This window comes from Salmo salar, chromosome ssa05, assembly GCF_905237065.1.
Source record: "Salmo salar chromosome ssa05, Ssal_v3.1, whole genome shotgun sequence".
In the NCBI taxonomy this organism is placed as follows: Eukaryota; Metazoa; Chordata; class Actinopteri; order Salmoniformes; family Salmonidae; genus Salmo; species Salmo salar.
Window position 1 is genome coordinate 70251307 of NC_059446.1, and position 27886 is coordinate 70279192.

A 27886-nucleotide genomic window follows, 5' to 3' on the forward strand; every position below is an offset into this window, starting at 1 on the left:
GAGATCCCTCAAGAGACCATCCGCCACCTCATCAGGAGCATGCCCAGGCGTTGTAGGGAGGTCATACAGGCACGTGGAGGCCACACACACTACTGAGCCTCATTTTGACTTGTTTTAAGGACATTACATCAAAGTTGGATCAGCCTATAGTGTGGTTTTCCACTTTAATTTTGAGTGTGACTCCAAATCCAGACCTCCATGGGTTGACAAATTGGATTTCCATTGATTATTTGTGTGTGATTTTGTTGTCAGCACATTCAACTATGTAAAAAAAAAAGTATTTAATAAGATTATTTCATTCATTCAGATCTAGGATGTGTTATTTTAGTGTTCCCTTCATTTTTTTGAGCAGTGTATAATTTGGAATCCAAAGTGCTGCAAGAGAAACAAAACATGTCACTGTGCCAATACATGGAGCTCACTGTGTGACCCAACTGGAGGACTGCTAAAACATTGTGGCGTTATCATAAACAGGAGGGCAAAATTTTGTTAGCATTTGTTGTCACACATCGATCACTGACTAAAGAGATCAGACTCTCCTCCTATTAATTCATAAGAGTAACTGAGTTTCATAAAAGGTTAAAAAAAATACATCATTATCATTTAGGTTTATGACGTCTAAGCAGGTGTTTGGAGAGGTTGGACTTGCGAGCAAAGCTGATAAAGCAGTGGGGGCAGGAAAAACGTTTCCCCTTGTGGATTTTCATGTGGCCGTTCACATGACTCTGTTCATAAAAGCTCTTCCCACACTCTTGGCAGGAGTATGGCTTTACGTCACGGTGAGTGTGGGTCCTCACGTGCAGGGTCAGAGAAGCAGAGCAGATAAAGCGTTTGTGGCATTCAGAACATTCAAATGGCCTCTCCCCAGTGTGGAGGCGCTTGTGTTTAGTCAGATCTCCAGACTGAGTGAAGCTTTTACCGCACTCGGTACAGGTGTATGGTTTCTCACCTGTGTGAGTGCGCTGGTGGTTCTTCAGGTGGTCGAGTCGGGCAAATTGCTTGTCACACACTGTGCAGTGGTAAGGCCTCTCACCGGTGTGTGAGCGCAGGTGTACGTTCAGCACCCCAATCCTTATGAACTTCTGCCCACAAACCCCACAATGGTAGTTTTTCTGGTTGTTGTGGATCTTCAGATGCATCTTCAGATAACCTTTGTCAGCAAAGTCTTTACCACACACAGTACATTTGAAAGGTCTCGCCCCTGAGTGTGTGCGCAGGTGAAGCTTCAGACTCTCCCGGTATGCAAACTGCCTGTCGCATTGGGAGCAGGAGTACTTCCTCTCACCAGAGTGAACAGTCATGTGCTTCCTGAGGAGGTACTTCTGTTTGAAATCCTTCCCGCAGTCCTGACATTTGAATGGCTTGACCCCATTGTGTATTAACAAGTGATAACGGTAAGCGCCTGTACCTGAGAAGCGCTTGCCGCACTCCTTGCAGACATAAGGCTTTTCTCCAGTGTGGATGCGCATGTGAGTGTTCAGGCTCGTAGGAGTAGTGAGGATCTTGCCACAATCTAAGCATTGGAAGCCGACTTCCTTACAGACCATCTGTTTAGCGTCCTTAGGTTTATTGCCCTCTGGTTCATGACACCGGTGAGGCCCCAGACCCCAGCAATTCTCAAAGCTCTTCTCACAGTTTGCGCAACTGATGTGTCCATCGGTGAGAACAACGGCCATTTTGTGCAAACTCTTGCAGTGCTTCAGCAGGCTGCCCAGGTACTTGAATCTGCGGGAACACTGTGGGCAGGTGTGGAATTTCTCCTGAACCCTGTGGGGACGGCCAGTTCTCCGGGGAGGGGCAGGTTTCTGGGGACGGTCAGAGGGGTGGGCCTGGCGGGTGTGGATGTCTAGCTGTCGTGGTGTATGGAACATGCAGCTACAGTGGGGACAGCTGTGTGTGGGGCCGTACACTCTTTTACTCTTTGAGACTTGGCTTTTCAACATGGCCAGGTACTGCTTCTGGTGTTTGGTCTTGATGTGGTTCTCCAGGAAGTAACAGTCAGTGAAGGAGATGGTGCAGTGTGGACAAGGAAAGAACTGAGGAGAACCTGAGAGTGAGGGATAGAGGGAGAAGAGGTGGGTACGATAAGAGGGGAGAAAAAAATGGCAAATGTAATTTTCCTCATTCAATAGTCCTTGCCGATATTAATATGAATGTTCCAGTAACCATCACCCATTTAAACTGCACTGTTGGGAGTAGACTGGAGTATGTTAAACAGAATGTCATGCCTCCATGGTCGTCTTCATCCTTCCTGACATCCGTCTCCTCCTTCACCAAACACACTTTAATGTCTTTCAGAAGTGTCTTAACCACCACCTTATGGATTAGAAAGATACAGAAACTACTAGTATGCATTAACAATCTTAATGATCTTGCCACGATACTAGACACATTAGAAAACACTAATCCTACTTACCTCAGCCAACCTGGTTAGCACTACCACAGGATCCTTGTGGAGTGGACTAGAATCTGAATGATGAGTTGAACTGGTGCTCTTTGAGAGGGCTTGGGTACAATCTGATTCATCTCTGCCGGTAGAGTCATCACCTGATTGTGGTTCATGTTCTGTTTGTGTTATACCCAGGTTTCCATGGCGTTTAGTCCCCATGGTTTTTTTGTGCAGTGGTTTAGTTTTTGAACGTTGTTTGATCTTCATCTTGTTGACTAAAGTGCCTCTAATATCCTCCTTACTGGCATTCTGAGTGAAAAGAGAAGCAGTTTTAGGCTGATGCTCATTAACCAAGATGAGCTAGACTAGGTCAGGAACCATAAGGGAAACTCTTCTCATGGCACTTCGACATTTTGTGACTTTTTCGTAGCAGGTTAGGAGAACAGACAGCAGGTTAGGATAATTAACGTAGCAGGTTAGGAGACTGTGGTTAAGGTTAGGAAAATGCTCTCCTTACCTGCTATGAAAAATCACTTTGTATCGAAGTGCCATGAAAAGAGTATCCGGGACCAAAACAGCCTATATACACACCCACACAAACACACACTGCAAACTTAGGCCGCTAGGCAATGATGACTACACACAATTCTGCATTATTAGCCAAAAGTTGAAACACTCAACTAACAAGGCTAGTGGTCTTAAATTACCATAACTCGAATTAAATGGCACAGGCATTTATTTTATTAAATCACTCTACATAATAGGCTATTATTAGAGACAGGATTCTATTTGAGCAAGGCATCTACACTGAACAAAAATATGAACGCAAAAAAAGTGTTGGTCCTATGTTTCATGAGCTAAAATAATAGATCACAAATTTCTTATGTACAAAAAGCTTATTTCTCAAAAAAATGTTGCACAAATTTGTTTACATCCCTGTTGGTGAGCATTTCTCCTTTGCCAAGATAATCCATCCACCTGACAGGTGTGGCACATCAAGAAGCTGATTAAAACAGCATGATTACATTTACATTTTAGTCATTTAGCAGACACTCTTATCCAGAGCGACTTAGTCGTGAGTGCATACATTTCATAGTTTTTTTCTTCTCCGTACTGGTCCCCGGTGGGAATTGAGCCCACAATCCTGGTGTTGAAAGCACCCTGCTTAACCAACTGAGCCACACGGGACCATACACATAATTACACAGGTGCACCTTGTGCCGGGGACAATAAAAGGCCACTAAAAGGTGCAGTTTTGTCATACAACAATGCCACAGGTGTCTCAAGTTGAGGGAGCGTGATATTGGTTTCAACTGTACCGGGCAGATGGCAGACAGCGTGTACGGCGTGTGGGCGAGCAGTTTGCCGATGTCAACTTGCCCCATGGTGGCGGTGGGGTTACGGCATAAGCTACAGACAATGAACACAACTGCATTTTTATAATTGGCAATTTGAATGCACAGAGATACCGTGACAAGATCCTGAGGCACGTTGTCGTGCCATTCATCCGCCACATTAACCTCATGTTTCTTCACAGCCCCATGACGTAAGGATCTGTACACAATTCCTAGAAGCTGAAAATGTCCCAGTTCTTCCATGGCCTACATACTCAGACATGTCAACCATTGAGCCTGTTCGGGATGATCTGGATCGTTGTGTACAACAGCGTGTTCCAGTTCCCGCCAATATCTAGCAACTTCACACAGCCATTGAAGACGAGTGGGACAACATTCCACAGGCCACAATCAACAGCCTGATCAACTCTATACGAAGGAGATGTGTCGCACTGCATGACGCAAATGGTGGTCACACTAAATACAGACAGATTTTCTGATTCACGACCCTACCATTTTTTTTGTATATGTGACCGACAAATATCTGTATTCCCAGTCATGTGAAATTCCTAGATTAGGGCCCAAGAATTTATTTCAATTGACCGATTTCCTTATAACTCAGTAAAATCTTAGAAATGGTTGCATTTTCAGTGTATTTTCTTTATGCACACAGTTTGCATAGTTAATTGTTTAATTCCAGTGTTCACTTCCAGCATTTATCAATTTCTTCATTTCCTGAACTAACGTGTTATCACTTACACACTATGGTTTCCTTTGTCTTAGTATGCGTATTAAAAATTGTAAAAAATGAATTGGACTGAATTTTTTTGGGAAATTACATTTTCGCCAGTTATTACTTTCGCCACGATTTGTATGGATATGTACTAGCAGTTTCTTTCTGGCGATATAAGCGCCAGTAAGTCATTACTGAATCATTTAAACCCAACAAATCAAAACATTAAGTGGTTAACACGAATTGTTTACCTAGTTTAAACAACTCATTTAAACCTGGCGTTTATTTGAAACAGGCGCATATTTGCTGACATGTGTGCCTTTGCCCGGCTATTAAAAAGGGACAAGCAGCTATTTCAAACGGCGTTTAATTGAACTTACGGTGATAGCTGTCTAGAATCTAGCTAGAAGATGGATTTTTTTGTTGAAAACGGAGTGAGCTAGCTACAAAAACACATATCACGTGGTTTTGGTGAAACTTGGATAAACCAAATTATGCAGCTTCCTACTTAGCTTGTTTGGCTACATTTGACAATGGTCACCCACCTAACGTTTAACGATGTGAGTAAACATTTGTTTTCTACGCAAAATAACTTCACTTACCTTCTTCGATTCAAACCAAACACTGACCGGAAGAACTGTTTGCACTTCCTTGGCATGGGTGTAAACTGACCAATCAGGTAATCATGTAGAAAGATTTAGTCTGCTGACTGATGAGTATTTTAAAAGGGACACTCGCAGAAAAGTGTGGGTACCGACTGACCTGAAAACCATGAGCCAATATAATCTAAATCTGACCATTAACATAATTGTAACCAATTCTGAAATTAAATAGCCTATCGGTTTGCACTGCAGGCCAGGAGTGTCCATTATAGGGTGCGTTCGTAAATTCAGAATATTTGTACATTTTTGGGGGGTTCATTTGAACCATTATTTAACTGTCATATTGTCCTTTAGTAAATTCAGAGCTTTTCGCTGTCGGGGCGTTTAGAGCGCACCCTGGACGCTCTGGCCGAGGTGTAGGGTTGATCCGAGCCATCTGACCTCACAACGGCAGTCAAGCACCCAAGCTAACTGGCTGAAGTAAGCCAGTTACTTCCAAAACAATTGATATAACACCTCTCTGACCATTTTACTTGCCCTAGCAGAGCTGGTTATGCGGTTTTCATTTTATCCAGTGCGTTGGTGACTGTAACTGTGCTGCTGGCAACAATTGAATTAAGCTTTTTTTTTTGCCGTTGTTTGCTGACACCGGCCCTATTCAACCGGTGTTGAGCGTTCGTAAATTCATCAGTTATTCTGCGCTCTGAAATGGGAAATAGAGCGAATTTTCGAACGCCTATAGTCTTCCCCCAATGATGACGTAACAGGATAAAATGGTCTCCAACCAAGGAATTTGACGCTATTTCAATGATATGTGTTGAACAGACATGAATTGAATATAATTAGTCCACCTCAACCGATGTCTCTCTTATTCCACGTAAAAGAAAACATGCTCAAGAAAACCACAATAGTGTGCCATCTTTCCTGGACTTTTAATATTGTCGCCTACTTATCACCAGGACAAAGAGCCTGGCAGGCAACAATCTTATGTAAATCACTTGTTCCCTAATAAATAAAAAAAACGAGCAAATGAAAAATGTAAACAAACAAATACAAGACAAGAACAATGTAACCAGTGTAATAATGCTTGTGACCAGACTCGAGGGTAGCTGAAGATAGTGTTACAATTTAACTCAATTAGGAGCAATGCTACTAAACAAGAAAGCTGTTACAACAAAAATATATTCGATTAAATACACGTAAATAAGAAATCTCTCTGAATGACTGGTTGTTTTGTGTAGTGTATCCACTAGCACCATTCAGATTGTTCCAAGATAATGGGGGGATTCATCGTGTAGTGATTCATATGAGAAACCGAAGAAAATGTCCTTCTTAAGAGTGCAAAAAACATCTAACAATTTTTTTTTAACACACCCTCCTTGAAAATAAAAGACCTTTTTCATTCATGTTATCTTTCACCAGGAAGATGCAGCTTTGCACATATCTTGTCCCTTTCCTTTGTCTCCATTATAAATCTGACATAATTTACATACAATTAATTGTTTTCGTGTTCCATTTGTCACAAGACAAATCCAAAAAGTTAATTCAGTTCTAATCATAGCCCTCATTGGCTGATAAAAATCATCCAATCAAAAGAGCTAAAAACAAAACCATAAAAGTTAACATACAGTTCATATCAAAGAACTGAAATAAAAGCCTTTTATAACATAAACAATACATAGTATGTTATGTTATCCACTCATACAATGGCTACAGGGACAGAAGTTTGATAAATCCTTCATTTGTTACAAAATCTATTTAAAACAGACATGAAATGTGTCAAAAGTGGTGACATACACAACAGGATTGTTAAGTGTAGGCCTGGGAGTTCACAAATGCATAAGAACTGGAGACAGACGAGCAAAGAAACAAATACAACAACCGATAAAGAACCATGTAACTGGTCGTGTGAATGAACATGCACAAATGTATACTTGACACGTAGCTTAAAAGCCTGCCATATATTAACTTATAATTAACTTCACTCATCATTACTGCCATGATATAAAAAACATCTGACAAACAAGCATCACTTTTTCTTTATTCATATCCTGTCAATTCGATGTTGCACATCCAGGCGGACTAAGCCTTCTATCTCTTGTTTTTAATGGCAATGTTTGATTGCTACTTTTTGGGGTATAAAGCACATGTTGGTTCCAACGCCAGTAGTTATCATCCCTACTTTTATTGGTCATTCCAAAAAACGACAGTGCAGCAAAAGTCTCTGGTTGTCGACTGCACTCATACCTCGATAGCGGACGCAGACAGGATGCAACTGAATGGTTGAGCTGATATAACGTGCAGTTGTTGTGCATTCTATTCACGTATAGCGTTTGAAATAAAGCGATACATAACGGAATAAAAGACAATCAATATTGAAACAGTAAATAAAGGTACGATCCTATCAACTTCAACAGGCTCTTATACAACTTTCTCCTGTATGGCCTTTTTCATGTAACTCCCCATCTCTCTTCTAACCTCTTAACATGTTACTACCACCCCACCACATACCCCTCTCTCTCTGACCCACTTTCTTTTTCCTTTCTCCCCCTCTCTTCTCTACATAGCCATGGTGGTGAGGTGCTGATGCCCTAGCAGGCCTTTGCGCCCCCCTCCCGCCCCGGGGTGTCCCCCTCCATTGCCATGACCACAGTACTCCTGGAGGTTCTGCCGTAGTGTGACCAGGGCGGACCCCAGGCAGGCGCGATTAGGGGCCAGGATACCCCCCGGCAGCTGGATGAGGACCGTGGCCACCCCGGCCATGCCATCATCCGTGGGCTCCAGGGTGATGGGCCCCACCTTGAAGGTGGAGTAGGAGAAGCCCATGAGCTGGGACAGGAAGGGGTCGGAGCGGCAGAAGTGCTGGTAGCCGCTGTGGGAGGATGGGTGGTGGTGGTGGTGCGAGGCCGTGGTGTTGGTGGGGACATAGTGGTGGGTGTTGAGGTAATGCAGGGGCAGATGTTGCCCACTGTTGCCCCCTCCACCCAGGGTAAGGTGGTGGTGGTGGATGGTGGGGCCGGAGCCTGGCTCGTGTTTGTAGGAGACGGCTCCAGCTCGCCCCCTCTGGCCAACTCGCCCCCCGGATTTGCCTGTGCGTGCATGAGCCAGGGACACGGCACTGCCCCCCACCCCTCCGCCCCCTGTGGAGGGCAGGTAGATGAGCTGGGGCTCCTCTGGCTCCAAATAGACAGTGAGCTTGGCGAAGGGCCTGGACGCCATCTTGGTCATTTCCTGGATATGACGCCTCTGCTCTCGGCGGAAGTCCATGAACTGCTTGATCTTCCAGAGGAGGACGCAGACGGAGAGGAAGAGGAAGAAGCAGGAGAAGAAAACAGAGAAGAAGACGAACAGGTCGATGTGGGCCTGGTCTTGGCGGAGGAAGAGCAGGCCCTGGGACTCGCCCCGTCTCTCCTCAGTACCTACACCGCGCAGGGCGATGTAGAAGCGGCTGGACTTCAGGGAGTGGACCTCATGGGGGAAGGTGATGACCACACGGTCACGGACACCTCGAACAATCAGCACAGTCTGGGGCTTCCACACCGTGATGTAGGAGATGAGCCCCTCTGTCTTGGCCTCCCGTACCTCCCTGTCCGCCCCCTGGGGCTTGGCGTGGAGCTGCAGGGGGGTGTTGGGGGGCATGGGCCCACCCAGGCTGGATGAGGAGTTGGCAAACACCTTCATAGGTGATGGAGGCGTCTCCTTATCCCCTCCGCTCGCCCCACATCGGGCCGCCGACTCATCCTCGATCTTGATGGCGTGGATGCCTGTGTGGAGGTCCACTTCTACGATGAAGGTGTCATGGGAGTTGGACACGTACACTTCCACCTCCCCAAAGGTCACGTCGATGGTGACCCGGATGTCCACGTTGGTGAACTTTGGCTGGGCAGCGAAGAAGACGGTGCGTCCCTTGGGCAGATTGCGGATGGTGGGGTCGTGGAAGCAGTTTGTCTGAGAGGTGGGGTCGAAGCAGCACTCATTGTCCACGTTGAACTGCCGGTAGCACTGGCGCCCGTTCACCGGTGTGCCGTTGAAGGAGTCTTTGCACTTGGCGCACTGCGTGGAGGATTCCAGATAGGGAGAAGAAACAACAAATACAAGAGCATGTAAGTACTGTGCTTATTGTCTGTATATGGATGTGATCTTTACAATCAGGAAAATCAAGGTGTCCTTATTCAGAACTCCCCCTGCTGTATCAGTATACCTGCTTGTAAACTGTGTTTAGTGCCTGCACCATCCTATCCATACCTGTGTTCTGTAGCAGTCCTTCCTGTCGCTCTGCGGGCTGCTGAGGCAGGAAGAGGTCTCTGTGTTGTTCTGACATGGGCAGCCTGTGCCGTCATGTTCATTACACGTGTCTGCATGGCCGTTACACTGACACCTGCAGGTGGGAGAAACAAATAGGATTTCAGCTTTCTGTAGGATTCAGCCCTCCGAAGTGATTTTTACAGAATCACTCCATCATGAACACTCTTCTGAAGTGCACAGTCTGGAAAAGTGAAAAGTCGGATGGGTGTGAACACCACAATATGGCTCCATGTCCCTTTCATCCATTAATTACAAGCAGTGGTGTAAAGTACTTAAGTAAGAATACTTTCAAGTACTACTTAAGTAGTTATTTGGGGTATCTGTACTTTACTTTCCTTTTTATATTTTTGACAACTTTTACCTCACTATATTCCCAAATTAAATTATGTTCTTTTTACTCCATACTTTTCCCCTGACACTCAAAAGTTCTCGTTACATTTTCAATGCTTAGCAGGACAGAAAATCGTCCAATTCACACACACTTATCAAGAGAACATCCATGGTCATCCCTACTGCCTCTGATCTGCCAGACTCACTAAACACAAATGCTTTGCTTTGAAATGATGTCTGAGTGTTACCCTTGCTTCCGTAAATAAAAGAAAAAAGAAAAATTGTGCCGTCTGGTTTGCTTAATATAAGGAATTTTAACTTATTCATACTTTTACTGTTGATACAAATACTTTTACTCAAGTAGTATTTTACTAGGTTACTTTCACTTTTACTCGAGCCATTTTATATTAAGGTATCTTTACTTTTATTCGAGAATGAGATTTTAGTACTTTTTCCACCACTGATTACAAGTGAATTAGATGTGGCTAGTTAATTTTAAAGGAATCACTACTCACTTGTCACAGTTCCCCTGCAGTAGGAAGTAGCCGCTGAGGCAGCTCTCACACTTGTCCCCCACGCTGTTGTTCTGGCAGCTCACACAAACCGCTGAGTCCTCTGTAGGACCCTCCGACACCCACTGAACAATCTGATAAAGGAGAGGGAGTTCAACAAGAGAAATGTAGCTAAATGACATCCAAGATGATATACCTGTTCCTACACAGTGAGTTTCTAGCTAGCACATAAATCATGATATAACCACAAAAGATGCTGTTGATCAGATCAAAAGTAACCCATTACTAAACTCAAAGCAAGATGGAGAGAACATAAATGAACTAAAACAGACAGTGTGTCACTTACGCTGTCTGGGTCCAGAGGGTGGTCTTGGGGGTGGTCTAGCGCCCTCTTGTGTTCGTCCCGGGACAGACACACTGCGCTGTTCCCCCTGCAGAACTCCCGACAGGGGCGACACGTCCCCCCACCCACCGCCGACCCCACATACAGGGGCTTACACTTCTCACAGTGATCACCCTGGAACAGGAGAAAGAGAGCCACAAACCACATAATCATCAGTTTATGATACACTGAATGAACTGGGAATCTGACCTGGGATCAGCACCAGTGTGTCACTAGTGTTTTGGCACTCAAGAAACACATTGGGCTGTGACATGCATAATCTTACAGTTGAAATACTGTGTTTGTATGTGTGTGTGTATGTGTGTGTCTGCCGCACTCACCATAGTGTTGTTTTTACACTCCAGACACTTGTCAGGCTCAGACACTCCTTTACAGTTGCTGTGTTTGTTACAGCGACACTGAGACGAGCAGTTGTCCCCCACAAAGCCAAAGTGACACTGACACACTCCCGGGGACACGCAGGTCCCGTTGACACAGCCCTGAGCGCACACCGGCTCACACTGGCCTGACACACTGCAGAGAGGGAGTAGAGAGAAAGAGGAGCAACTTAAACGGATACTATGGATGTATACCTACTGAATATGTAGCCCTGTTTGTTATCAAGTTTCAATGTCACATACACAAGTACAGTCAAATGCCTTTCTTGCAAAGTCAAAACCCAACAATGCAATAATTAATGTATTACTAGAAAAAAAACAAGAAATAAGAAGAGGAAATATGAAATACGCAATAAAGTAAGCAAGAAGGATACTATATACAAGTCAGTTCCAATACCATATTTACATGTGCAGGGATACTGGAGTGATGGAGGTAGATATGTATAGGGAAAAAGGGACTAGGCAACAGGATTTAAGATAAACAGAGTAGTAGCAGCTTGTATGTGAGTGGGTGTGTAGAGTCAGTATAAATGTATGTGCATATTATGTCTGAGTGAGCAGATGATGAAGTGAGTGTGTGTGTTGGAGTGACAGTGTGTAAGTGTGTAGGGCCCTGTGACTGTGCATAGAGACAGTGCAAATATTGAAATAAAAGGTCAATGAAGATACAAGACAAACTCAGTCTGTGTCGCTATTCTGTTAGCTAATTATCAGTCTAATTGTTTGGGTATAGAAGCTGTTCAAGAGCCTGTTGGTGTCAGACTTGATACACCGGTAGCTCTTGCCATAAGGCAGCAGGGAAAATAGTCAATGACTTGGGTGGTTGGGGTCTTTGACGATTTTCCAGGCCTTCTTTTCACACCTCCTGATATAGATGTCCTGGATGCCATACCAAGCAGTGATGCAGCCAGTCAATATGCTCTCAATGGTACAGCTGTAGAACCTTTACAGGATACTATGTATGTATACCAACTGAATATGTAGCCATGTTTGAAGGACAGGTGGAGTGGTAGTACTGATGATTGTGATGATGATGTAATGATGATGAGGTTGTGTGTGTATTGCTGCTGAGGTATCCAAGTGCTACTTCTTCTGCCGTTAATGATGATTGTGACGTGTGGCTTCCTACCGGCTGAGAACGTAGCCCTGCTTGCAGGTGCAGTGGTATCCCTGGGTCAGGTCATGGCAGTCCTGGGTGATGTTACAGTGGTGGTGGCCGTTGGCACACTCATCCTCCTCTGGGCAGTGGAGGAAGGACCAGCTGCTGTTTCTCTGGGGACACACTCCCTCACTCACACCTGACACATGCACGCACACACACACAGGGGAAAGTGAGGAGAAGAGGTAACTTGAAATAGTTAGTGGGAGTAGAGAATATAACCATAAATGTTGGACAATAAAGTTATATTCTATAACGCTCTTATATTTCATTAATTTAATATAAACTCAGTAAAAAAAAAGTCCTCTCACTGTCAACTGCGTTTATTTTCAGCAAACTTAACATGTGTAAATATTTGTATGAACATAAGATTCAACAACTGAGATATAAACTGAACAAGTTCCACAGACATGTGACTAACATAAATGGAATAATGTATCCCTGAACAAAGGGGGGGTCAAAATCAAAAGTAAGTCAGTATCTGGTGTGGCCACCAGCTGCATTAAGTACTGCAGTGCATCTCCTCCTCATGGACTGAACCAGATTTGCCAGTTCTTGCTGTGAGATGTTACCCCACTCTTTCAGCAAGGCACTTGCAAGTTCCCAGACATTTCTGGGGGGAATGGCCCTAGCCCTCACCCTCCGATCCAACAGGTCCCAGGCGTGCTCAATGGGATTGAGATCCAGGCTCTTCGCTGGCCATGGCAGAAGACTGACATTCCTGACTTGCAGGAATTCACGCACAAAACGAGCACTACATCTGGTGGCATTGTCATGCTGGAGGGTCATGTCAGGATGAGCCTGCAGGAAGGGTACCACATGATGGAGCAGGATGTCTTCTCTGTAACGCACAGTGTTGAGATTGCCTGCAATGACAACAAGCTCAGTCCGATGATGCTGTGACACACCGCCCCAGACCATGACGGTCCCTCCACCTCCAAATCGATCCCGCTCCAGAGTACAGGCCTCGGTGTAACGCTCATTCCTTCGACGATAAACGCGAATCCGACCATCACCCCTGGTGAGACAAAACCGCGACAAGTCAGTGAAGAGCAGTTTTGCCAGTCCTGTCTGGTCCAGCGATGGTGGGTTTGTGCCCATAGGTGACGTTGTTGCCGGTGATGTCTGGTGAGGATCTGCCTTACAACAGGCCTACAAGCCCTCAGCCCAGACTCTCTCAGCCTATTGCTGACAGTCTGAGCACTGATGGAGGGATTGTGCGTTCCTGGTGTAACTTGGGCAATTGTTGTTGCCATCCTGTACCTGTCCCGCAGGTGTGATGTTCGGATGTACCGATCCTGTGCAGCTGTTGTTACACGTGGTATGTCACTGCGAGGACGATCAGCTGTCCGTCCTGTCTCCCTGTAGCGCTGTCTTAGGCGTCACACAGTGCGGACATTGCAATTTATTGCCCTGGCCACATCTGCAGTCCTCATGCCTCCTTGCAGCATGCCTAAGGCACGTTCACGCAGATGAGCAGGGACCCTGGGGATCTTTCTTTTGGTGTTTTTCAGAGTCAGTAGAAAGGCCTCTTTAGTGTCCTAAGTTTTCATAACTGTGACCTTAATTGCCTGCCTTCTGTAAGCTGTTAGTGTCTTAACGACCGTTCCACAGGAGCATGTTCATTAATTGTTTATGGTTCATTGAACAAGTATGGGAAATAGTGTTTAAACCCTTTACAATGAAGATCTGTGAAGTTATTTTGATTATGAATTATCTTTGAAAGACAGGGTCCTGAAAAAGGGACTTTCTTTTTTTGCTGAGATCACACACACACACACACACACACACACACACACACACACACACACACACACACACACACACACACACACACACACACACACACACACACACACACACACAAAAGTTTGGGGTCACTTAGAAATGTCTGTTTTTGAAAGAAAAGCAACATTTTTTGTCCTTTAAAATAACATCAAATTGATCAGAAAGACAGTGTAGACATTGTTAATGTTGTAAATTACTATTGTAGCTGGAAACAGCTGATTTTTAATGGAATATCTACATAGGTGTTCCGAGGCCAATTATGAGCAACCATCACTTCTGTGTTCCAATGGGACGTTGTTTTAGCTAATCCAAGTTTATAATTTTAAAGGGTTCAGGAGTGGATATTCTAAAGGTCTATTCAATTCTGTTCCCCTCACCGTCGAGGCCTCCCTGCTGGCAGCGTCCAGCCCCGTTGCCCCCCCGGGCAGCACACCAGCCACACTGGGGACAGGCGATGCACTGAGAGCACTGGGTGAGCTGGGCGCACTGGGGGGAGCAGGAGTCCCCACCAGACAGCAGACGACCACACTGACCCGCCTCACAGCGCAGAGGCACGAAGGACGGACTCACACACTGGAGGAGAGGGGGAAAGAAGGGCTGAAATATCATCTTATTCATTTGTTTTTGAAGCTATAATGCAGAAATACATTCAGGAAGAAAATAGACACATATGATCCTAAAACACCCCCCCATCCACCCACAGTCTCCGTCTTACCTGCTGCAGTGCCATGCTCCACACACAGTGCTGCCAGCCCCCATCTGAGCCCCGGGAGCCCAGGCAGAGGCTGCAGGTGCTGAGGTGGTGGCAGGGGGGCGGGCAGGGCAGAGGGGGGGAGGACTCCACCTGCATGGGGGACACGTTGAGCAGGGCGTAGCTGAAGCACGTCCAGTCGTAGGTGGGGTTCACACTCAGGATGCGCCTGGTCTCGCCTGGAGGAACCGTTCTCAGTTATTCCAGCCACAACTTAGTCTAGTGGTCAACCCAAGACTCCTGTCCCTAGCAATAGAAGGTGAATGGCGGTGTCTCTCACCGGTGCGTTTGAACTGGCGTGTCCACATGCACTTCCCTGAGGCGGTGCACTTGGGGCAGTCGGAGGCCTCACAGCTGGTCTCAGTACAGTTGCTGGACAGGAAGATCTCTCTCTGGTTGATCCTGCAGTCGTGTTCGGAGGTGCAGCTGACTGTACTGCTGATGCATGCTCCCTCTGGACAGTTGGTGCACCACTTACACTGCAGAGCAGACTGGGACTGACAGAGAGGGGAGGTTAGTGTGTGTGTGTACTGTCTGAGCTGGTGTTTGTGTGCGTTTGCGTGTGTGTATTACCTGTGAGGGGCTAGAGAAGGTCCTGGGGTGGCGTGCCAGACACTCGCTGCAGGTCTTCAGTCTGCGACACTGGTCTGGTAAACGAGGGGTGGGGGAGCAGGGAGACTGACCAATGGAACAGCCCAGTCTGAGAGAGTGGGACAACACACCATAAATAGGGAGAGATGGAATAGTTTGTCACTGATTCTGAGATTGTGTAATCATGTTTATTCTTTCCCTAAGTGACAACCCCAAGAAACACCTCCAAAATAAAAGACAGTCAACAACTTGGAAACAACATCATTCCCATGATAACCATAGCTGTACCTCTCAGCGGTATCGGAGGCGGCGCAGGTGCCCCTGCACCAGACACAGCTGCCTGTGGTGGTGTTGCAGGCCTCGGGCGTGGGCAGCAAGGCACAGGGGTCAGAGGGAAGGGTCAGGGTGAGAAGACGCCCCAGGGTGACCCCGTTGAACCCCCCAGAGAGGAACAGCCGCCCACCCCAGCCCACCATGGCCAGAGAGACTGAACGGTTAACCGGCTCGCCCACCGCCGAGTCTGAGAGAGAGGAAGGGAGAAACGTTAGGATAATCTCCACATCATCATCAAACTGAGCATATATGCAGTGTTTTGGCTAGTCACATGTAGTGTCAGTCACACAGTTACCTGGCTGTATCCAGGTGTTACAGTTGATCTGGTACAGAGACACTGTGTTGCTGTAGTCCTCTACTCCTGTCCTCCCTCCCACGATCACCATGGTGTCTTTTATCAGGGCTGCAGCGTGGAAGAAACGAGACAGGGGCTGGGGAGAGAGAGGGAGAAAAAAAACAGTGTTCATTTAAGAAAAATTGTTACGATATAATGACGATGTCATCAATTAAGGCCAGCCTGGGAACATGTAAAAGCTGTTTAAATACCGGTAAGCTAGTTAAGCCGTGGTAAAGCTGCCGTGGTACTACCTACCTTATTCCCCTGTGAGGGGACCAGTAGGGACCAGGTGAGGTTGGCATAGTAGAGACTGTAGAGCTCTCCTGAGGGCTCCACTGTCTCCACGTGGAAGCGGTAGCCTCCGAACACGTACACGGCGTCCGTCTGCTCGTGGTACACAGCCGAGTGGCCATACAGACCTGAAGAGAGGACAGGACACACAGGAGTCAGTCAAGAGGCAACACAGGAGGGTTAAGGGTTAATAAACAGACGGGTAAATTATGCAACATCATAAGGGACAGCAGTTTACAGTTCATGGTGTCAGAAATAACTCTTTGCTCCAACCATAATGGATGCACCTCAATCTTTATATTCTATGCCTACTTAGTGGGAGAGGTTCCACGAAAGCTGAGTAAGGACTTTCCAGATTGGCAGGTACTAAGTGAGTTAATGAGTGCAGGTGGAGATAGGTCCTTCTGACCTGTAGGAGGTGTGCCGGTGTGGGGGGTGACGGTCCAGTTGCCAGAGTGGATGTTGAACTCCAGCAGGTGATGGTTGAAGCCGTTCTCTGGAGAGTAACCTCCGATGAGCAGCATAGAGGTGTCCCGACGCACCGTTAGAGTATGACCTGCCACCGGTGGCAGCACTGAGCTCTGTGGGGGAAGAGGACACAGACTAATTGGTTACATAGAACAAGTCTATAGTAAATTGAATCGTGGGGTGTAGGCTGACAGTTAACTACCAATATTTTATGTTTAGTGTTTTTTTGTTCATATATATATATGGTGGATTGCTAAAACCAAACAAACCAACTCTGACCTTGTGCTGTCTCCACACCAGACTGCTGAGGTTGAGGCTCCACGTATCCATGGCGACGCCCTTCTGCGTGACACCGCCCACCACCAGCATGAGGTTGTGAGTGGCTCCCTGGGCGTCGGAGAGAGGCTCGTGACTGGCCAGAAGGGCAGAGGCATGGTGGTAGCGGGGGCTGGGGGTGGAGCCTTCCTCCACTGAGCTGGTCAGCATCTGAGTCCAGCGCCGCTCCAACACAGAGTACCTGAACCCACCAATCAACACAGAGAGATGACATGAACCCACCAATCAACACAGAGAGGGAAGAGATCAGAGAAACTAACTGATATGAGTTACTGGTAATTTCAAACAATTACAACAACAAAATTGCTGTCTCATAAAAGGCATCTTTAAATGAACGCTAATAAAAACACAGCCATTAAAAAGTCCCCCCCCCACACCTGTAGACGTTTCCCAGGATGCCCTCTGAGAGAGAGAGGCCTCCATACATCCAGAGGTTCCCCTGGGGTCCAGACACTAGAGAATGGCCCATCCGGTGGAGGAACCTGTGGGCCTGGTTCTGTGAAGGGAGGGCGAAGTTCAACACTGTGACACTCTGTGGTGGGAGTGTGTGTGTGTGTGTGTGTGTGTGTGTGTGTGTGTGTGTGTGTGTGTGTGTGTGTGCCTGGTTCTTACCGCTGTGAGCTGTGTGTCCAGTAGGGTTTCCCAAACTAGACTGCTGGAGTCCAGAGGAGTGGCGCAGTCAGAGCCGCCCCAACCGTCTGCACACACACACACTCCCAGAGACTAAAACAGAGACAGACAGAGAGACAGACAGACACAGAGACACAGAGACAGACAGACAGAGAGAGAGAGAGAGCGAGCCAGACAGACAAACAGACACAGACAGATGACAGAGAGAGACAGAGGGTTAACAGAGACACACAAGAGACTGCAATATATAGGAACAGGATAAACAGAGAGGAAAACATCAAAACACCGACAAAACAACAATGAGCATTCACACTGTCTTGCAGTAACAGTGCTACTGTTCAGTCCCTCTCACCAAGTTGCAGGAGCCTCGGCCCTCTGCTAGCCCACAGCCCCCGGGACAGAGGGGCCTGTCGCAGTACGGTCCCCCATACCCCGGAGTACACTGGCACAGCCCCCCGCTGCACTGCGCCCCTCCCTGGCATACGGGTGACCCATCCTCCCCCGCCTCAGAACCCTGGCGACAGCGCCGCACCCAGAAGGAGGCGTTGAAACCCTGAGGACGGTCGGACGAGACGTTGGCCTCAAAGTACACAGAGATCACACCTGGGAGAGAGAGAAAAACAGAGGGATCAGAGAGGGAATCTTTCAATAAAAAATGTATAGAAGTTTTAACAAACAAATCGCTAAGGTTACCTGAAGTGGCCTCCACAGTGATTGGCTGAGTCCGGGTCGCCCCACAGAACGCGCCAATCAGGTTGTGGTCCGAGTGCACCACCCCGTTGCTCAAGAAACGAGGCAGGCCGTCAAACACGTAAACGTAGGAGCTCTGTGTGTGAGAGACAGAAAAGACATCTCAGGCCATGGGAATGCTGGTGGCTCTGTTCACTACAGCACAATAAACATCAGTCTGTTGTAGGAGTTAGTGTGTGTGGTTAGTACTCACAGTGCACTGTGTGTAGGAGTCTGGGTGCAGGGTGAGAGCCACAGGAGGGCACAGCTCGCCCGGCACACAGGGGGCCAGGTTCTCAGAGACAGACAGGACCCACAGACAGTGGGAAAGTCCCCCCTTCCCACCGACGCCCCCTCGCCACCCCAGGGAGGACGAGATAGGGAGCTCAGAGAGGGGTGACTGGTGGGACAGGATCACAGAGCGCCCCTGACACTGACGGAAACAGGTGCCATTATTCCTGAGGAGGAGAGAGAGTTGTATAAGTGATATGCATTAAGTGAGAGAAATTCAAACATTCAAATATATAGTGAAGCGGGTTCTTAATTATAGAGCACATAGCAACTAGTTGCTGATGCACAGTACACATACTGTTCTATAAAACAGATCCTTTACTGAATGCCTATTATTTGTAATGCTGCAAAACTAATTTCCTCACTGGGGGTAATAAATCCATCCATCCAGAGTCCATTGTCTGTCCCCCTCACCTGGGGTCTCCGTAGTATCCAGGCAAGCAGGATTCACAGTGTGGTCCCTGGGTGTGGTGTGTGCAGTAGCATTGGCCTGTCTGATTGTGGCAGTAGCCCAGGAGGGGGCCTCCATGGCCGTTACACTGGCAGGGCAGACAGCCCCCGCCCCCGGCCAGCGCAGAACCAAAACTCCCTGGTCGACAGTGCTCACACTGGAGACCCATTGTCCAATCTGAGGAGAAGGGAGAACAGAGAGCACATTAACTAATTAGAGAACATTATGACTTGTGAAATTAATAAAATATGTTGTTTTTCTGGTCATCTTGGGGTGTTGCTGTAATTGTTCCTTTTTGGAAGGATGAATTGGGTTGATATTTATGTCTGTCTCACCCTGGCAGTGGTCACAGATGCCTGGGGCAGTGATACAGGTGCTGTGGAAGTTACAGCCACAGTCCACATCACACTCCACCCCGCTCAGCACCAGGGTGGCTGGGTCAGATGTCCAGCCCAGGGAACACTCACACTCGAACCGCGGGCTGCCGCTGCACTGGCCCTCACGACACTCATTATAACAACTGGAGCAGAGAGAGAGAGAGAGAGAGAGAGAGAGAGAGAGAGAGAGAGAGAGAGAGAGAGAGAGAGGGGTCAGCTTTAGGATAATGGAGTTATCCAGAGAATTAGATATTATAAAAGCTAGTGGAGAGAAAAAGGGCTTGTCATGATAGGGAGGATGAGAGGGAGAGAGAAAAAGAAAGAGCGACAGAGTGAAATGGAGAGAGAGAGAGAGAGAGAGAGAGAGAGAGAGAGAGAGAGGGCTCACGTCTGGTTGCAGTGCAGGGTGCCGTCCCCGGTGTAGCCCCTCTCACAGTGGCACTCAAAGGAGGTGGGGGTGTTGACGCAGGTGGCGAAGGGGTGGCAGCTGTGGAGGCCCAGCCTGCACTCCTCCACATCGGGACAGGTGGGGTAGGACCAGACTGGGTCCCTCTCTCCCTCCTCCAGGTGCTCCAGCTCCATCTCCATCTCCATGGGCCGCGGGGGGGCCAAGGTCTGGGGCTCAGGACTAGAGGGGGAGGAGGAATAACAAGGTTCAGTATTACCTCCTAATGCAGAGAGGTGGTCTGGTATTGACATGGTAACTTCACAGGCAGATCCAGTGTAGGCAGGCATTAGTTACACTGGACCTGCTCAGAGAATTATTTTTTACATCACCACAGCCCGTTTTGTGGGCTTGTCCTCAGTTGAAGTCAAACCTGAGTAAGTAAGCATTTTGAAGTGTGGTTGTTTGCTGGTCATCATACCTGGTAGCCCGTACTTCATCCACAGCCACACTGCAGTTATACACAGAGGGGTCGTCCATCCCTCCCCAGTCTCCTCGTAGACACCTGCCGATGGTGGGGTTGTTGTAGTCTCCACACCAGCCGCACTGAAACGTCTGGAGACAGTCTGTACAGGTGACCAGAGCTGAGCACTGCTTACACTGGGGCACTGAGTGAACACTGGAGTGGGGAAGAGAGGGATGGAGGAAGGGATGGAGAGAGGATTGGGGGAAGGAGGGAGACAGAAAAGGTTATTGCACATTGTTGGTACATAATAGATTCCAAATAGGAAAGAGAAATAAGATTAAACTTCAATTTTAAACTGTTCCATTGTTGACTACAGGAGTTCAGCTCATTGGTTGTAATGGTTTACCTGTCATACCAGTCCCTGCACTCTCCGTAGGGATACTTGGTGAGGTAGGCAGCGAAGTAGAAGCAGGCCTGGGCCGACTCACACCACGCACACTGACTGGAGTTAGACAGACACTCCCCACAAGTCCTCCTCCTGTTACAGAGGGGAGGGAAGGGGGAGGAGAGAGAGAGAGAGAGTGAGAGAGTTGCATACTGGAGGAGTAATTGCTCCAAGAAATGATATTACGATGAGCCTGACGGTGGGTACTCACTGGTTGCAGACTTTAGGGCACCCCCCTGGGTCGCGAATGGATCCATCCAGTCTTCCCCGTCGGCTGCATTGGTAATCACCCTTCTTGCTGGAGTTGATCTGCCACTCACAGTAGGGGTCCTGTCGGCCAAAGATCATAAAAGTCAAAAGGTCTACAAGATCTATAACGGGAGTATAAAAAATATAAAATGTTTTATGAAGCTAATGGCAGTGAGGTGTTCTGTATGTTAAATACCTGAGTGCAGGCGGAGCAGTCCCTGTACTCCTCACAGAGGGTGCATTGTGGCGGGGCCAGCAGCAGGTGGCGCTCCCCTCCTCCCTGGTCCTCTGGGCAGGGCTCCAGGTCAGGCAGTGCACGGAACAGACAGCGGCCCAGAGACGGGCACCAGCCACAGGACTGGTCTGACAGACACGCCAAGCAAGACTGGTACCCCGAGCAAGAGCCAGAACGGTACGGCTCCAAGAACAGGAAGGAAATCTCCTACAGAGAGATAGGAGGGATAGAGAGAGAGTGGGAGAAACAAACGTCTTCAATATTGATGTTAAGGGTATTGCACCTTAGTATTACAGTGTAAACCTTTTGTTTATAAAATGTGTAATTGTCAGCTGGTACTCACACTTCCACCGGGCAGGGCGGTTCTGTTCCAGGTCAGGGCCATCTCACTAGTCTGTCCAGAGCCTGAGTTGTTGAGGTATCCCTCGGCCTGGACCAGGTAGCGGTTCCCTCGGGTCAGGTTGGGAAACAGACGACCCATGTCAGGACGGGACAGCAGCTTCGTCTCCTTCTCCTGGTGAGCTGCCCAGCGACCTACCACCTCCTTCTGAGGGGAGGAGGAAGAGGGAGGGAGAGAGTTCAGTAAAAACAAATTACTGTCTGGCTCTATTCGTATCTCTCAAAAAAGGTGTAATCTAAGCGCCCATCTCCCGCTCCCTCGCTCTTTCCCTCTCACCAGTTTCAGGGAGTTGGATCCAGCGGCCATGCGGGCCTCAAAGTGTAGCCTCTGTATCCGGGCCCACATTGAGACTGTCTCGGTGGGAGGGGGGGCAGGTGGAGGGGCGCCCCACAGGGGGTGGATGAAGCCTCGGAACTGCAGGGTGACGTCCATCTCTGTGGTGGGGCTGAGGATGATGGAGGTGCTGCGCAGGATGGACACCTGAAGGGGTGGAGGTTGAAGGGGGATTGGATGGAGGTGTTACAACTGACATTAAGAGTGGCATGCCTCACAGCAAGGTACAACATGTCAGAAGTCAGCAGCACTACATTCAGTCAGATAAGAGTTTGGGAAGCCCACAGTATCTTAAGCAGGGTGAGAGGAGGGAAAGTACTTAGAGGGGCTTTAGAGACGAAGTATAGCTAGACGTAGAGGTAACACCAGTCATGAAAGTAAGGTGGTACGGTGTCCCGGCAAAAGAAAGTGGGGGTAACGCCGTACCAGTAAAACACAGGCCTATCATAATAATTAAAACAAAATGTCAAGAAAAATAATGGTGTAGTAGCCTACAGTTATCATTACCGCATGTCAAAGGCATGAAACATTTCCAAATGAACTTAGAATATAAATGGGTGGTATTAGCCTACACAAAATGTGATGTGGTTCAACGAGAACACTGACATTTTGCCAAGGCAGAGTTGAATGGCCGACACCGGGACGCGAGGACAGCAGTGGACACACAAATCCTTACACTTTTTGGTGTTTTGTGTAAAAGATGTCGCTTTCCATTCACCACTATTTGGAGGCTGGAAATATGTTGAGAGTGGATGCATATGCCTGGGTAGCCTAGTAAAGGAAGTGATTTTTTGAAGTGATTTATTTGACCATCAGATGAAAACATCATGACTGGTTGTGTTTGTGAGGGAATCGAACCCACAAGCCACACAGGACCACAATACTTGGCGGTAGGGTTTTCACGATACCGGTATCGTGATACTCAGAGATATCGTGGCAAGGAAACAAAACATGAAGCAGACTAAATGTTCTGAATCCCGTTCTTTTCCAAGCTATAAAACACACAATATACATACAGTAGGTTTTTTAAAGGACCAAAGAGTTCTTGCCATGGAAAATCAGTTATCGTAGTATCGCGATGTTGGTATCGTGACAACCCTACTAGGCGGGGCCTCTGTACCTTGTCAGGCTGGGAATCATTGCGGGGGTGCTGGAAGGTGAGCAGGTGCAGTCCCGGGACATAGTTCTCAGTGCGACAGGAAAGGAGGGAGGTGAGGAAACGGGTGCGCTCCCCCCACCAGCCGTACGCCCCTGAGATCTGGTCCACACGGCAAGCACTTTGATCTGCAATACCGAGAGGGAGGGAGAGCTCATTAAACAACACACAGACCTCAATCTTACAATACATTTTATTTTTAACTAGGCAAGTCAGAATAAATTCTTATTTACAATGACGGCCTACCCTACCAGAAGGCAAAAGGCCTCCTGCGGGGACGGGGATAATAAAAAAAATATATATAGGACGAAACACACATGACTACAAGAGAGACACCACAACATTACATAAAGAGAGCATGGCACAACATGGTAGCAGCACAAAACATGGTACAAACATTATTGGGCACAGACAACAGCACAATGGGCATGAAGGTAGAGAGAGCAATAAATCACGCGAAGCAGCCACAACTGTAAGTAAGAACATCCATGATTGATTCTTTGAATGAAGAGATGGAGATAAATTGCAGTGAACTGAAAAGAGGAGCGACCCAGGGATGTGTGTGCTTTGGGGACCTTTAACAGAATGTGACTGGCAGAATGGGTGTTTTATGTGGAGGATGAGGGCTGCATTAGGTATCTCAGATAGGGGGAGCCCTAATACAGCATTGCTGTTTCTCATGTGGTCCCTCATGTCTTTTTTCTCCTATGCATTTTAGCTATTGATATTTGTATTTCCCCTCCTCCCTCTGTGCATCTCACCTGACACCGGTAGGCAGGACTCGTTCTGGACACACCAGCCGAAGTCACCGGGGGCGCGGGGCAGGGAACCTGGAGCCCCACTGAACACCAGGCAGGACTGGCAGTCAGACAGGAAGCGGGCCAGGCCCAGGCACCCTGTGCTGCCACACTGGAGAGAGACAGTTAAACATTGTTTTTATCCATGGTCAAGTTAGGTTGTTAGGAGAAGGTGGATGGGGAGGACAGATGGATGAGGTTTGGGTTGAAGATAGAGAAAAAGGGATGGAAAAGCAGGATGTTGGATAGGTGTGTTACCGGGTTGGTGGGTTGGTACTCCCGACAGCGGCCCTCACACCAGCTGCATTCTGGGTTCTTCAGACACACGCTCTCGTCTGGTGCCTCGGCACACACAGCGTCCTGACACACACAGAAACACATAGTCAAACAATTACACACACACCACAGCAGGGCTCTCCAACCTTGTTCCTGAAGAGCTACCGTCCTGTAGGTTTTCGCTCCAACCCCAATCTAGGGCACCTGATACTAATAATGAACTGGTTGATAAGATGAATCAGGTTAGTTACAACTGGGGTTGGAGTGAAAACCTAGAGGAGGGTAGCTCTCCAGGAACGGGGTTGAGAGCCCTGTACCACACTATACTGTGAACTACCCAACAATTGTGCACAAGAAATACAGTGTTTACAAGTCCTGCTTTCAACCCCCCAAAAACATTATCACTGAAAAACATTATGCTTCAGGAGATGAGAGCATTGCAGTTTCAACCATCCACCTCTCCCCCTTTCAATATGCCCCTGTCCACCATGCAATAATACTCCTTAATAAAGTCTCCATCCCCCCCCTCCTTACTTCTTGACTCACCCGGTCTCCTGGGTCGCTGCTCACGAACAGCGGAACTTTGTATGCCACCAGGTCTCCACGGGCAATACCACTGTAACCCCCGGCAACCAGCAGCACCCTGCCCTCCATCACAGCAGCTACATGGGAGTACCGCCCTCTCACAGCCTCTCCTCCTGAAGGGAAAGAGAGATGATGCAACATAAAGCAACATGAATATGAGTGAGTGAGAATGTGTGTGTGTAGGGACTCACTGTGTTGGAGGCTCTCCCCAGCAGACACCCACTGATGACACCCCAGGTGGTAGAAGAAGATTTCCTCATCATAACACTTCTCCTCCTGGTAGTGGATGTGCACATTCCCCCCTGAGAGAGAGAGAGAGAGAGAGAGAGAGAGAGAGAGAGAGAGAGAGAGAGAGAGAGAGAGAGAGAGAGAGAGAGAGAGAGAGAGAGAGAGAGAGAGAGAGAGAGAGAGAGAGAGAGAGAGAGAGAGAGAGAGAGAGAGAGAGAGAGAGAGAGAGAGAGAGAGAGAGAGAGAGAGAGAGAGAGAGAGAGAGAGAGGGAGGGAGGAGAAAGAGAGGGAATAGGGAGAATAAGAGCGATATTAGACGGTAAAAGGGGCTGGACAGCAAACAATTGTATGAATCCATTCAAGAGGTGTCCATCCATATCTTATATTCTCTGTGATGACCATCGCCGCCACACATCCCCTCACCATAGACCACCATGTAGTTGCCGATGATGGTGGCTGAGTGGAAGGCTCTCTCCCTGGGGCCTGTGGCTGGGAAACGGGAACGGAACGAGGTCCAGAACCTCCGGTCCACGTGGAATACATCTGTGGAGTTCACACGTACACTGAACCTGAGGGGGAGAGGGAGGCAGGAAGGATGCAGATGATTTGAGACAACAGAAACACTCCAAAATTAACACCTGCTGAGACACAGATAATAAACAGTACTGGGAATCACATGGAAGCCAAGAACCTAGCGAGAACCTGTTCTTTTTTTACCTTTATTTAACTAGGCAAGTCAGATAAGAACAAATTCTTATTTTCAATGACGGCCTAGGAACAGTGGGTTAACTGCCTTGTTCAGGGGCAGAATGACAGATTTTTACCTTGTCAGCTTGGGGATTCGATCTTGCAACCTTTCGGTTACTAGTCCAACACTCTAACCACTAGGCTACCTGCCGCCCCTTGCATTACCAAATAGCACCAAACACACGACACAATGTGTACTCTCAGTGTGTACTTTAACTTCACTAGGGTAGGGGGCAGCATTCGGAATTTTGGATGAAAAGCCTTCCCAATTTAAACTGCCTGCTACTCAGGCCCAGAAGCTAGGATATGCATTTAAGTGGTAGATTTGGATAGAAAACACTCGAAAGTTTCCAAAACTGTTAAAATAATGTCTGTGAGTATAACAGAACTGATATGGCAGGCGAAAACCTGAGGGAAATCCATCCAGGAAGTACTATTATTTTGAAAGGCTGTTTTTCCATTGAAAGCTTATCCACCATACAAAGACTTAGGACCCAGTTCACGATCTCTATGGCTTCTTCTACATGTGGCCAGTCTTTAGGCATTGTTTCAGGCTTTTACTCTGAAAAATGAGGGAGATACAGCACTTTCAATGAGAGGACAGTGGAAATTTACAGACATGAAGCCAGCGCGTGATCGGGAGCGCGCCTTTCTTGTTTCTCCTTTTCTATTGACGAAGCTTTTGTCCGGTTGAAATATTATTGATTATTTATGACAAAAATAACCTGAGGATTGATTTGAAACATCGTTTGACATGTTTCTACGAACTTTTATTGTACTTTTTTGACTTTTCGTCTGGATGTTGAGAGCGCGCTTTGTGCCTTTGGATTACTGAACTAAACGCACAAACAAAAAGGTGTTTGGACATAAAGAGGGACATTATCGAACAAAACAAACATTTATTGTGTAACATGGAGTCCTGGGAGTAAGTGATTAATTTTAACGCTATTTCTGACTTTTGTGACACCTCTCCTTGGTTGGAAAATGGCTGTATGTTTTTCTGTGGCTAGGCGCTAACCTAACATAATCGCATGGTGTGCTTTCGCCGTAAAGCCTTTTTGAAATCTGACACAGCGGCTGGATTAACAAGACGTTTATCTTTAATACTATGTATAACACTTGTATCTTTCATCAATGTTTATGATGAGTATTTTTGTAATTTGATGTGGCTCTCTGAAATTTCACTGGATGTTTGTTTGAGACAATGATTACTGAACATAACGCGCCAATTTCAACTGTGGTTTTTGGACATAAAGAGGGACATTATCAAAGAAAACAAACATTTATTGTGTAACATGAAGTCCTGTGAGTGCCATCTGATGAAGATCATCAAAGGTTAGTGATTCATTTAATCGCTAGTTCTGACTTTTGTGAGCCCTCTCCTTGGCTGGAAAATGGCTGTATGGTTTTCTGTGACTCGGCGCTGACCTAACATAATCGCATGGTGTGCTTTCGCTGTAAAGCCTTTTTGAAATCGGACACAGTGGTTGGATTAACAAGAAGTTTATCTTTAAAATGGTGTATAATACTTGTATGTTTGAGGAATTTTAATTATGGGATTTCTGTTGTTTTGAATTTAGCGCACTGCAATTTCACTGGCTGTTGTCGAGGTGGTACGCTACCGTCCCACTGATACCAGAGAGGTTAACTTTGATAATAAAACACATCACCATGCAAGACAGTCCCACAATCCCATCCAACCATACCTGGCGGTGGTAGGCCTGTGGCCCCCGTAAACCAGCAGGGCCCGGGACGGGAGGTGGAACACCATGGAGTGGCCTGCTGTGGCGGGGGGCTTCCCCCCGGTGGGCTGCACCGCTTCCCACACCCCAGACCCCCGCAGAGCAAACCGATACAGAGATGATGAGAACATATCCTCTTCCGTACGACCTGCAGAGGGGAGAGGAGAGAAAGATTACAAGAGTACTTATTCACAACAGACAGGCGCAATCTTAGAATAGATAGAGTGAAGTATTGAGACAGTGAAAGTATTGTTTTGACGCTGTACTCCAGCACTTTGGATTCCAAATGATATAATGGACTGTGAGGTTAAAGTACAGACTGTCA

General features: G+C 47.3%; 2 protein-coding genes across 4 annotated transcripts in view; both read right to left on the minus strand.

The window, feature by feature from the left end:
• Window positions 1-237: 237 nt before the first annotated feature.
• On the minus strand, window positions 238-5136 carry LOC106592382 (gastrula zinc finger protein XlCGF57.1-like). Its single transcript, XM_014183723.2, has 4 exons — window positions 5059-5136; window positions 2417-2698; window positions 2229-2316; window positions 238-2047 (listed from the first exon to the last, which is right to left on the minus strand). The coding sequence occupies exons 2-4, from the start codon at window positions 2654-2656 to the stop codon at window positions 600-602; spliced, it is 1776 nt and encodes a 591-aa protein (XP_014039198.1). The 5' UTR covers window positions 2657-2698; window positions 5059-5136; the 3' UTR covers window positions 238-599.
• An 830-nt stretch (window positions 5137-5966) lies between these two features.
• Window positions 5967-27886, minus strand: part of LOC106605723 (multiple epidermal growth factor-like domains protein 8) — a 31678-nt gene continuing 9758 nt past the window's right edge. For 2 of the 3 annotated variants that reach the window (XM_045718703.1, XM_045718704.1), the window contains exons 8-43: window positions 27526-27709; window positions 25496-25641; window positions 25036-25146; window positions 24794-24957; window positions 24242-24343; window positions 23948-24095; window positions 23151-23314; window positions 21974-22177; window positions 21641-21844; window positions 21259-21504; window positions 21025-21143; window positions 20775-20906; window positions 20384-20581; window positions 19906-20145; window positions 19476-19660; window positions 19104-19317; window positions 18613-18856; window positions 18363-18495; window positions 18022-18272; window positions 17652-17762; window positions 17417-17535; window positions 16983-17220; window positions 16645-16816; window positions 16200-16363; window positions 15903-16038; window positions 15563-15794; window positions 15257-15383; window positions 14964-15180; window positions 14648-14862; window positions 14310-14505; window positions 12115-12283; window positions 10929-11121; window positions 10552-10722; window positions 10209-10339; window positions 9304-9436; window positions 5967-9111 (exon numbers count right to left, since the gene is read on the minus strand). In XM_045718703.1, coding sequence (XP_045574659.1) covers window positions 7618-9111; window positions 9304-9436; window positions 10209-10339; window positions 10552-10722; window positions 10929-11121; window positions 12115-12283; window positions 14310-14505; window positions 14648-14862; window positions 14964-15180; window positions 15257-15383; window positions 15563-15794; window positions 15903-16038; window positions 16200-16363; window positions 16645-16816; window positions 16983-17220; window positions 17417-17535; window positions 17652-17762; window positions 18022-18272; window positions 18363-18495; window positions 18613-18856; window positions 19104-19317; window positions 19476-19660; window positions 19906-20145; window positions 20384-20581; window positions 20775-20906; window positions 21025-21143; window positions 21259-21504; window positions 21641-21844; window positions 21974-22177; window positions 23151-23314; window positions 23948-24095; window positions 24242-24343; window positions 24794-24957; window positions 25036-25146; window positions 25496-25641; window positions 27526-27709 — 7607 coding nt within the window. In that variant the 3' untranslated portion in view covers window positions 5967-7617. The remainder of the gene's footprint in view (window positions 9112-9303; window positions 9437-10208; window positions 10340-10551; window positions 10723-10928; window positions 11122-12114; window positions 12284-14309; window positions 14506-14647; window positions 14863-14963; window positions 15181-15256; window positions 15384-15562; window positions 15795-15902; window positions 16039-16199; window positions 16364-16644; window positions 16817-16982; window positions 17221-17416; window positions 17536-17651; window positions 17763-18021; window positions 18273-18362; window positions 18496-18612; window positions 18857-19103; window positions 19318-19475; window positions 19661-19905; window positions 20146-20383; window positions 20582-20774; window positions 20907-21024; window positions 21144-21258; window positions 21505-21640; window positions 21845-21973; window positions 22178-23150; window positions 23315-23947; window positions 24096-24241; window positions 24344-24793; window positions 24958-25035; window positions 25147-25495; window positions 25642-27525; window positions 27710-27886) is intronic. The other variant, XM_045718705.1, reaches the window with a different exon arrangement.

Bases quoted from the DNA above. Each gene is read 5' to 3' on its own strand.
- LOC106592382 (XM_014183723.2), bottom strand. From the start codon at position 2,656: ATGAAGATCAAACAACGTTCAAAAACTAAACCACTGCACAAAAAAACC. The intron at 2,317-2,416 runs GTAAGTAGGATT...CTAATCCATAAG, and splicing joins TGCTAACCAGGTTGGCTGAG to GTGGTGGTTAAGACACTTCT. The intron at 2,048-2,228 runs GCATGACATTCT...CCTCACTCTCAG, and splicing joins GGATGAAGACGACCATGGAG to GTTCTCCTCAGTTCTTTCCT.